The sequence below is a fragment of the Poecilia reticulata genome, unplaced genomic scaffold (genome assembly GCF_000633615.1).
Source record: "Poecilia reticulata strain Guanapo unplaced genomic scaffold, Guppy_female_1.0+MT scaffold_682, whole genome shotgun sequence".
NCBI lineage: Eukaryota > Metazoa > Chordata > Actinopteri > Cyprinodontiformes > Poeciliidae > Poecilia > Poecilia reticulata.
In genome coordinates this window covers 1-10186 of record NW_007615430.1, presented here as the reverse complement: position 1 = coordinate 10186, position 10186 = coordinate 1, and the positions used below count along the sequence as shown (strand labels likewise).

Sequence of the window (10186 nt, the reverse complement as noted above, 5' to 3'; positions counted from 1 at the left end):
ATATATATATAGTAATAAAGTCCAGTTAATTTAACACATTTGCAAACACCACAGAGATTATGCAAAGTGTGGCGCCTTTTAAATGTGTGTTTGAATGTGGAGCCATTTGGTCCTACGTGCCTCCCTCCCTGTTCTGCATCTGACATTAAGCCTTCCTCTATGCCTCAGACGTCCATTCATTTCTGAGTCAGCATGCTTCTGTTGCTGTCTGTCAGGAGAGTATCAGGACAGTGATGGGGAGTGTCGCGCGTGTGATGCAACGTGTCTGAAGTGCACAGGGCCGCGAAGAGAGGACTGCATCAGCTGTGGCTCTTCACGGTGAGTTACGCTTGGCTGTTTTAGATTCAGGGTCAAAGGGGAAAATAAATCCCTCCACCTACTTTATCTTAGAAGTAGATGCATGTTTCAAATGATCCACAAGCATACTTGCAAATACTTAAAACTACATCAGATTTCAATAGTTAATAGCAGGAAAATCCAGATATGTTTTTTTATGGGTGAAATACAATAGATATTTTAACACAGCAGCAGCCCCTCTACGATAATCATCCCTGGTATCCCAGCTGTAAACAAAATATCCAAAATGTCAATTTTGCTCTAGTAGCACAATCTGACGCTAGGCTAGCCAGAACTTCTAAGGTTTTTGCTGGGTGAGCATGTTCTCCCTGTGCATTTGTGGATTCTCTTCAGGTACTCCAGCTTCCTCCCACAGTCCAAAAACCAATCAAAGATGAGTGAAAATTCAAGTGTTTTTTATTCCACCTTGCTTTCCATATGCGCATAATTAATACGTTCAAATGAGAGCATTCATTTTTTTTCCAAGAGCTTTGAACCTACTTATGCTTTTTATTCAGGATAGTTTCGATTTATGGTAATATTTAAACAGCTTTTTTTTAGGGTCAACAAAACAAAAGTTAAGACAAGTAACAAACTGGGACCCACTTCTTGATCGTGGATATCTTTCCCCTTTCTATACACATAACATAAAATGAAATTATAGTAATAGATTAATTGTAAAAGCAGATAGTATTAGATTGTAATAGGTTGTTGGTTGTTACTGTATCCCAGATCTATTGTAAAAGAGGGAATGAGTGCAGAAGTGGTTGCAGGTGATTAAAAAAAAAGTCCCTTTCACAAGATACTTCAAGTTGAGACTTGCCTTAAGTTTTCGTCACCTCCTGGGTGAAAGGACCGAGTCTGTGAGGGTGGAGCTTGTCTCTGCATGTTTACAACAGAATTGTTCTGTGGACCAGGCTAAAGAAAAGCAGATGAGTGAAACATCAGCCTAATGCATTCTGTACATCCATAACATTGGCAAAGATGGCAATTTTCAGTTGATGTATTTAAACAGAATCAGGATTTTTTTTTTTTTTTTTTGAAAGAGTAACATCATCCTTGTAGTGGCCACAATTAAAAATACCACTCAAATTGTGCTGCTTGTCTCTCTGACTTTCCCTTGTTTTGCTTCCTGGCAATTAAAGGAGTAAATATGTAAATTAAAGCAGCTTCAATGGGAGCCGCATTAAAGTGAAGTTTATTAGATCAAACATAACAAGGCAGAGTCAAACAGATAGAAATAAGCTAGCAGTGGACTCGTTACAAGTGCTGTGTGATGATGACATAATTGGCACAATGATTGTGATGGCTTCATGACCTCTATCTTTAAAAACCTTTCATACAAAGATGATTAAATAAACAGGAACTGAATTTAGTTTAGATTGTTAAGGAGATGAAAAATAAACATGAAATTACAGCTAATTATTATGAAAACATGCATTAGTGGTCATCATATTATTCACATAATCAGTGAACATTATTGGATATCAACAGGTTACTTAAACTTCAAATAATTACCTCATGCCACCTTTAATTTCAGCTACTATGTTAATGTCTTTTTCTCCCTCATCCTTCTTAACGCACTCGGTTACATCTGTGTAAATGTTCCATATGGTGCATGCTGGGATGTAAATGAGCTCATCTCATTAACAAAGACATAATTTATATGTTGATTTGTCTTTTTTTTTTCTTTTTTTTTTTTGCCCTTTGCTGGCTGCAGAGCTTTGGAAGAGGGGCACTGCGTGGCCGAATGTGCAAAGGGCAAGTACCGCTCAGGTGGACAGTGTCACCTGTGTGACCACACATGTGCCACATGTAAGGATGCAGGGCCTGCCAACTGTACCAGCTGTGACACAGGTAGGAGACGAAACAAGAAAACCATTCTGTGTCAGCATGTGTGCTGAACAGATGGCTGACAAATTGAAAAAGAAAAAAAAAAATCCCTGGACTCTGTGTAGTATTTGTTTTAGCCTCTGCTGGCACAGTTAGATTCCAGTTGTCTCCGTAGAGCAGGGGTGTCAAACTCATTTTCATTTTGGGCCGCATCAAAAATTGGAATGTTCTTAAAGGGCCCGTTGTGCCAGAATATATTGATAAAACCAATTAAACTGTGTAAATATCAATAACTAGCTGTTCCTCTGGGATTTTGTGATTGTTTTAGTTTTCTTTTTCTTTTTGCAATCAAAACTACAGATTTTGTGGGGAACATTTAGAAAAGTTTGCAAGGAATTTTGACAATATTTGCGTTAATCTATGATGTTAAATGTGACTCTATCACTCGCCGTATAAGCTACGGATTCAGTGTTTTTGACCAATTTTGAGAAAATTTGCAGTAAAATCAGAAAAATTTTTTGGAAATTTGTGTGTGAATTTTGCAGATTTGTGAAAAACCGAATGGACTTATTGATGTACTTTGGAGACTAGAGGGCCACATAAAAAGCTACGGCGAGCCATATTTGGCCCCCGGGCCTTGAGTTTGACACCTGTACGTTAGAGGAAGGGTTCACTCCAAATTAATACGTAGCTGTTCTGATTGATCAAACGCGTAAGACACCAAATATGACTGGGGAATTTAATTAAATCAACATTTCATTCACTAATGTATTTTTTAATGTTTTTTTTTTTTTTTTTTTTACTTTTTTTAGATAAATTTGGAGTGGAACGTTACCTGCATCAAGGTCAGTGTCTGGACGCCTGTCCTGAGACCTTTTACCACACAAGTAAGAGAACCTGCCAGCCCTGTTCGGAAAACTGTCGGCTCTGCTCCAGCCCAAACCACTGCTTGCAGTGCAACTCCTCTTTCTACGTGTCTGATGGGCAGTGTGTGAAGCTGGAGTGTGGAGAAGGTAGAGAAGGTCACTCCATTATTTATGAGGCAGCTCTCTAGACGTCTGATCTGTGACCTTGGATTACGTAGTGTCCACCCCTCAGTTCTCTCTCAGCCTTCTGCTCTGATTGTTTTTTGTTTTTTTCCTTCCTGTCACTGTATCTGCTGCCTGTGCTCTCAGGGGAGGTGGAGGATCCAGATTACGAAGAATGCATGCCCTGCGAGGAAGGCTGCAGGAAGTGTGTCCTGTGTAAGTCACAGTCCAGTAGCAATGGTCATGTTGCTTTTTTTTTCTAGAAATGAAAACCTACAGAAGACGAAGCTGCCATGTCAATCTATGCAGACCCAAGTACACAGGGTTTCATTTCATACGGTTCCTATATAATAAAGAGGGCTGAGTTTTTTCCTGTGCTTTCAACAGATAACCCCAGGCACTGTCTGTCCTGCATTGAGGGCTTTTACAAGTAAGGCAGTGTGCCTTGCTGTCGCCGCGTGTGATCTCACCTCTATTCTTTAGTCTACCTTTCATTTCGCCTCTTTACCTGACCGAAAAAGGCTTATTTTCGGCTGCGAGAGCTGAGTGGGTTTCTATGTTCTCATGACTACATGTATTGACTGTTGCTTTTAATATCAGCTTTCAGGACGGCTGCTACAAAAACTGCCCGGCAAAGACGTACAGCGTGGAGGAGGAGATGACCTGCGCTCCATGCGAAGACGACTGCATGAGCTGCGATGAGCACGAGTGCTACTGGTGTGAGGCAGACCTGTTATTATCAGGTAAGGCTTAAAATAGAAAAGATGTAGAATAATACCAGGCCTTGCCATGTAAAAAACATCTCATTCCCACTCCTAAGTATGAGAATGAATCTTTGCAGTTGTAGGCTTGTTTCTCTTGCGCCACCTCTTATTTGTGAGCATAGGATTGCAATCTTTATGAAATATGAGATTAAAAACTGAAAGAAAAAAAAAATCTGGTGGCTTCAACAAGAAGACTGAAACCAGGGGCCATCATTGGGTTTTTTCATCAAATATTGACCTACAACTTTCACCCAAGTCAACAAAAAGCAGGTGCACCAGACAAAAATCCAGCATGATTGTTTATACCTTATGCAAACGTGCACACAGGATGTATGTGTAGTTACAAACATTGAGACGAAGCACAGCAGGCTACATGGAAGGGCGTAACAATGTTAACAAAAATAGTTACACTCTTTTCCTACTTGGAGATTTTCATCTTGGTGGAGACGCCCAAAGTGTTATAGTTACCATCATGGTGGCAAAATGAATGTCAAAGGAAGACTGCTGGAAATGTATCTGAAGTGTTTTATAAGATATACTCTTTCTACAAATACACAATTATTCCCACAGTAAGACCCTGTATTTATGAGAAATAAAGAGTTCCTTTTTCAAATTGATATCTTGAATTTCACAAATTTTACTTTGCTGGTTACCTACCAATGATAAATAATTCATTTCATTAAATCGCACTGGATTATAGGCTAATATTATTATGCATATTTTAACTCTGAACAAAATAAATGTTGTAATAAATTACTACATTGAGCATCTACACATTTTTGGCTACAATTTCCCCAGATACTATTTAGCAACCACTTTGGGTTTTCTCTGACTGGAACGTGCTACATAAATAAAGTTGCCTTTTATGAAGATGTTTCTGATCATTTCTTTATCACTTTCAAATTGGGTCAATCCTGTTTCTTGTCTGTTTTAACTTTCTCCTGATGTTTTCTGTTTTAATTCATTTCTATAATTTCTAACATCCCAAAACATTTTGATTGCTAATCCCACATGCTGTCTTCATTCCAGTGTCATTTCTGTGTCTTTCTGGCTGTGTCCAAAATTGCAAGTCCATTGTTGCAATTTTTTCATGACCTTGAGCTGAGGTTCTCATGACTCACGTTTACTTCACTGACTTGGAACTCTTTCCTGTTTGTATTTAATTTATTATTTGCAATTTTGTTGACGCTGTCATGTCACAAATAACAGCAATAATCAGCATTCTATAAGTTCTTCATTTTGAAGCTTTGCGTTTTCCTGGGCGAAGCAACTAAATGAGATGTTTCGTAAGTAGCGTTTAACATTGAGGAAGAGCGCTCCGTCCTCTGTGGTATCTTTGTTATGTGATGAGGACGGAGTGGGACTTTTCTGGAACACAGATAAAAAAAATGTTTGGAGACGTAATTAACATTTCAAATGCCCTCAGAGCTGCTGGAAGAATTTCACAAGGACTGCAGAGTGAAAATGGAATTCATTTATTTATTTATTTTTTTAACTACATGGTGGCTTACAATTTCCTGTTTATTAAAAAAAAGGATGCTTTTGAAGCATAAGCCCTAGTCAGAATGTGATACATTTTAAAGCACAGAAGGTCATTACCGTTCTAAATGAGATGCTTGAATTCCAATGTGGAGAAAAGATCTGTGGTTTTATTTATTTATCGATATATAAGTCTTTCCTCTCTTATATAGTTTCTAATGTAAACTTGATGTTGTGCTTTGGGAGATTAGCAGACACTTTCATCACACATAAAAATCTATTTGACAATAATTAACAAAACAGGAAAAATAAATACTCTTATTCAAACAGATACAGCTCTGCAGATACAGCTCACTTGTTCAAGTCTACCAATCATTGTGTTTAGTTTCCGGGTTTTTTTTGTTTTTTTTTTTTGTTTGAAGGATGTTTCTTCTTTGCAGTATTTATTTATTTATTTATGTATTTTACATTTCTTTGAAAACAAATCCCCAAATTTTTCTGATTTGTTTTGAAAATTGTGCACTTTTTTTCCTTCCAGTCCATAATTACTTTCTATTTTTACATCGACAAATCCTTACAAAACGCATTGAAATTTATGATTAAAATATGACAATTATGTAAAAAGTTGAGTACTTTTACATGGCACTCTCAATTCTGTAAAATCACAAATTAATTTATTTTTTGACTGGAAGCATCCAAAAAATCCAAAATGTTGATTTTGGAATGGATTACATCCAGTTCTTGTCTCACAAAGCACAATCTTCTCACCCTCTCTTGCCAGAGGGGCAGTGTGTCTCGGTGTGTCCCGATGGTTTCTACGGCAATGAAGACCTTAACGAGTGTGAAGAGTGTCACCCGGACTGCGCCACGTGTAGCGGCCCAGAGAACGGAGACTGTCTCTCATGTGAAGAGGGGAGGACGCTCGCAAACGGGGAGTGCGTGCCGGAACGCGAGGTCTGTCCCATTAAGACCTTTCTCAACGGTGAGACTAATAACTTATATTGCGCTAATCCGACTGTCTGCTCTTAATGAAGCAGGGATTTGGCCACTTTCAGAGGGGCAGGAATGAAATAGCGGAGGGTAATTGGTCTGTGTGCCACCGTCCCTGAACCCTGTACCACCGTACAGAACAAATGTCGAACAGATAGACTTTATAATTGACTGTATATGCTGCACATTTAGTTCCCTCCATAAAGAACTTTGAAACATCAGGAAAATTAGTGTGTTGCGGGCACTTTTAATTATAAGAGCTTTAAAAACTCTGACAAAACTGCACAGGTAACTTAAAGGTTAAAACTACAGTTCTGATTAAAAAATAATTTACTTACACTCACCATGGCAATGAATGTCTTATTTTATTTCATTTATTTTAATACTTCTTTTAAATTAGCAAATTTCTTGTTGCAGAATAAAAATGCTCTTTAAAAAAAGTGTGATACATTTTTATCATTTGGCTACAGTAATAAAAAAATATCCTTGGAGGAGTCAAAGTTTTACACTTACAAAGAGGGTAGCAATCTTTCAAGCATGGTAGTGGTAGCATCATGATATGGGGCTATTTTTTTCCAGCGAAAGAAGCAGCAGGAGAACTACTTTTGAATTCTCTGACTTCATCTCAACTCAGCATTTTACACTTGGACACAGTGAACCACAAAAGAGGTAGTGGGTTTAGAGAACAAAAATTCATCCAAAATAATGGCAGAGGTAGAGCAAAAACACAAAGATGCTTAATAATACAAAAGGAAAACAAAGTCCAAGGTCCAAATATCCATAAACATAAGAATGAGGTCATAAAACTAAATTAATCCAAATACAAGCCAGGAATGTGGAGGGACGGCGATGACAGACTAGAGCAGTATGGAGCAGATGAACCAGCTGTCACTTAAGAACCAATGTGGAATACACCAAAGAGATATGATGAGTGGAACAAGAAGCAGATGGGATAAATGAGCTGTGGAAGCAGCTGAAAGTGCAATCAGAGAACAAAGACAGAGAGAATAAAATGACACAAATTGCAGAAGAAAACAGGAAGTAAAGAAAATAGAAAAGAAAAGGCCAGCCTCAGCAACACAAAACAGGAAGCCATGGATAGGAAACTAATGACAACTCTGCATGCAACATATTTATCTCCTAAATCACAATAGAGTCCAAAGCATGAGAGTTGAATGTTCCTGAATGGATAAGATACACTAGAATGGGCCTAACCTGAACCACAACATTCAGGGACTATCTTTAAATGTAAGTTAGGAACCAGGAACTTGCATAATTTTACTGATCTCCACCAATTCTGCCAAGAACAGTGGTCAAGTACAATCGTATTTATGCCAAGAGACTTCAAAGAGTGTGGTCAAGCTGAAACTAGTGAGGGAAATTTAACCTCATTCACACAAGACACGTTGTGTGCGTGTGTATGTGTGACCATGCTCGGATTTCCAAAAATCAGCGATAAATTCCAACTTCCACATCCGAGACTTCCTTTTGAAATTGATGAAAGTGTATTGTGTTGGATTCCACGCCACAAAAATGTATGTATGAATGCATTTTATAGCCCAACGTTTTCTGTTAATAAAATCTTGTAGCCCATTTTTTGAACTTACTAAAGTAAGCTCAAAAAATGAAGTTGGTCTGATGCTTTGCACCTATGTACTTTACCAATGTGGAGGAAGGCGTCACCTTGTGCCTGATATGAACTCGGTGCTTAAGTGAGGTACTTTCAACATGGTGTTGCCTTGGAAAAAATGATTTTCAACAGAGTAATAGACCTTTTACCGATTAAAAACTGTATCTTAAACATAAAGCTACAGAAGGTTTTGCCTTAACACATAATAGTTGAGTTTGTCATTGTTTAAAATTAATCTAAGATGTTGCATAATAAATATGACAATCTGTTTCATGCCTAAATTGTGTCAGTTTCTTTTCTTTTGACAATCATTTTCCTAAAGCCACATTAAGTTACTATGCCGGTCCTGGATCAGGACTCGGCTTCCTCTTGTTTTCTAACAAAAAGTCGCTTTATCACGAGTGTACCGCCATAATCCCTGCTTTGTTTGCCCTTCAGATTATGGGGTATGTGAAGACTGTCACCCATCCTGTGAATTCTGCTCCGGTCCGGAGAAAAACCAGTGCACCAAATGTGGGAAAGGTCTGTCAATCACCTCTCAGAGCCGCGTCTGCAGGTTTACGTTTTAACTGTTGCAACACGTTACATCCAGCTCTTTTTGCTGCAGGGAGATTTCTGACCATGCAGCAGACATGTGTGTCGAAGTGTTCTGTGGGTTTCTTCGCCAGCCAACTGAGCGGTGTGTGCGAGGCCTGCCCTCAGGGCTGCTCGCTGTGCGCCGACGCTCTGCGCTGCAGCCGCTGTCAGAGCTCGCGCCGGGCTCCGCTGTTCCTGCAGAACGGACAGTGTGTTACAGAGTGTGTCAGGTCAGGAATGTGTCCTGTTGCTGCTTAATTTCTGACTCATTTAACTGCACTCACAATTATCGCTCTAGCTCTGCTTGACAGCTGATGTTTATCCGTTTGTAAAAAAAATATGTAAGTTTGCAGGAAGTAATATGGTCTATTTACATCAGGATCGATATTTAATTCACATATGTGCAGACATATTTGTCGTCTTTTTTTTTTTTTCTATCTTCATTGGTCATTAAACTGTGATGTTCCCAGACATAGACATAATTCCCAGCGCTCCATTAGCACTGACAGATCTGGTTTAGACATGCAGCTCTTATCATATTCAAATTCTGCCAAATTTCCACACACAGTCAGGCTCGTGTTTGACTTGATAAATTATTAGTTGTCTTCTTTATTGAAGAGCTGTGGGAGTAAATTGTGCACGTCCATTTGCGTGTGTAGCCCAGGAGCACTTAAGATTCTTTGATCTTTTCATATGCATTAGAAGTCAAATTGTATAATAAATGAAACCAAAACACAACAATTTATGGGTGTAGCTTCATTCTCCTCAACATGTTATTTTCCAGGCGTTTTCATTGAGTTAAGGATGATGCTGAAGAGATATAATTTTGCTGATGCTGGAGAATAAACACAGTCAGAATATAAATTGTCTCGTAGAAGTACTCATACGCACTTTTGTCTCGTTATCGTTACAGACTTCGTTGACTTTTATTAGGATTTCGCACCAATGTGTAAATGAGGAAAATTGCAAAGTGGAAGCAGAATGATAAACAGTTTGCAACATTTTTTTTGCTTGTTTTTTACTACAAAAAAAAAGAAAAGTGTAGAACACATTTGTTTTCAATCCCCTTTATTCCAATACAGCTATAAAAAAAAATCCAGTACATTAATTTACTTTCAGCAGTCACCTAATTTACTTAAACATCCAGCTGTTCTGTGAAGTAATCAGAGGCTTTTTTTGAAGGATTATGAAGACAAAAGAACACAGAAGCAAATTTGCAGAGATGTTAAAAGCAGAATTGTGTCATAAATCAGCATCCAATTCTTTTAAACATCTCAAGATGTCGTGTGGCAGAACTTCAAACCAACCAAGACACAAAAGGGGAGATCAGTAACTATGGCAACAGCCAAGAGTTTTGTGTAAAGATCCAGACTGCAGGTTTGTTTGGTCAGATTTGTTTCTGACATACCAAATTGTTGTGGTGTGGTGCCAGAAGGAAGTTGTGCTTGACCATGTTCATCAAGACAGAAACATTGAATGTACAGCAAAGACCACAGCAGAATGGTTTGAATCTCTCTATCTCTCTCTCTCTCTCTCTCTCTCTATATATA

The 10186-nt window shown here is 38.4% G+C and overlaps 1 protein-coding gene across 1 annotated transcript; it reads left to right on the top strand.

Moving 5' to 3' along the window:
- Nucleotides 1–36: 36 nt before the first annotated feature.
- Nucleotides 37–10144, top strand: LOC103461157 (proprotein convertase subtilisin/kexin type 5-like). Its single transcript, XM_008403484.2, has 9 exons — nt 37–318; nt 2057–2193; nt 2982–3182; nt 3345–3413; nt 3585–3627; nt 3798–3940; nt 6222–6422; nt 8499–8582; nt 8668–10144. The coding sequence occupies exons 1-9, from the start codon at nt 95–97 to the stop codon at nt 8892–8894; spliced, it is 1329 nt and encodes a 442-aa protein (XP_008401706.1). The 5' UTR covers nt 37–94; the 3' UTR covers nt 8895–10144.
- The last annotated feature ends 42 nt before the right edge of the window (nt 10145–10186 follow it).

Excerpts from the sequence above, each read along its gene's own strand:
- LOC103461157 (XM_008403484.2), top strand. The coding sequence starts at position 95 with ATGTGGAGCCATTTGGTCCTACGTGCCTCCCTCCCTGTTCTGCATCTG. Across the intron at positions 2,194-2,981 it reads CTGTACCAGCTGTGACACAG|ATAAATTTGGAGTGGAACGT; the intron begins GTAGGAGACGAA and ends TACTTTTTTTAG. Across the intron at positions 3,183-3,344 it reads GAAGCTGGAGTGTGGAGAAG|GGGAGGTGGAGGATCCAGAT; the intron begins GTAGAGAAGGTC and ends CTGTGCTCTCAG.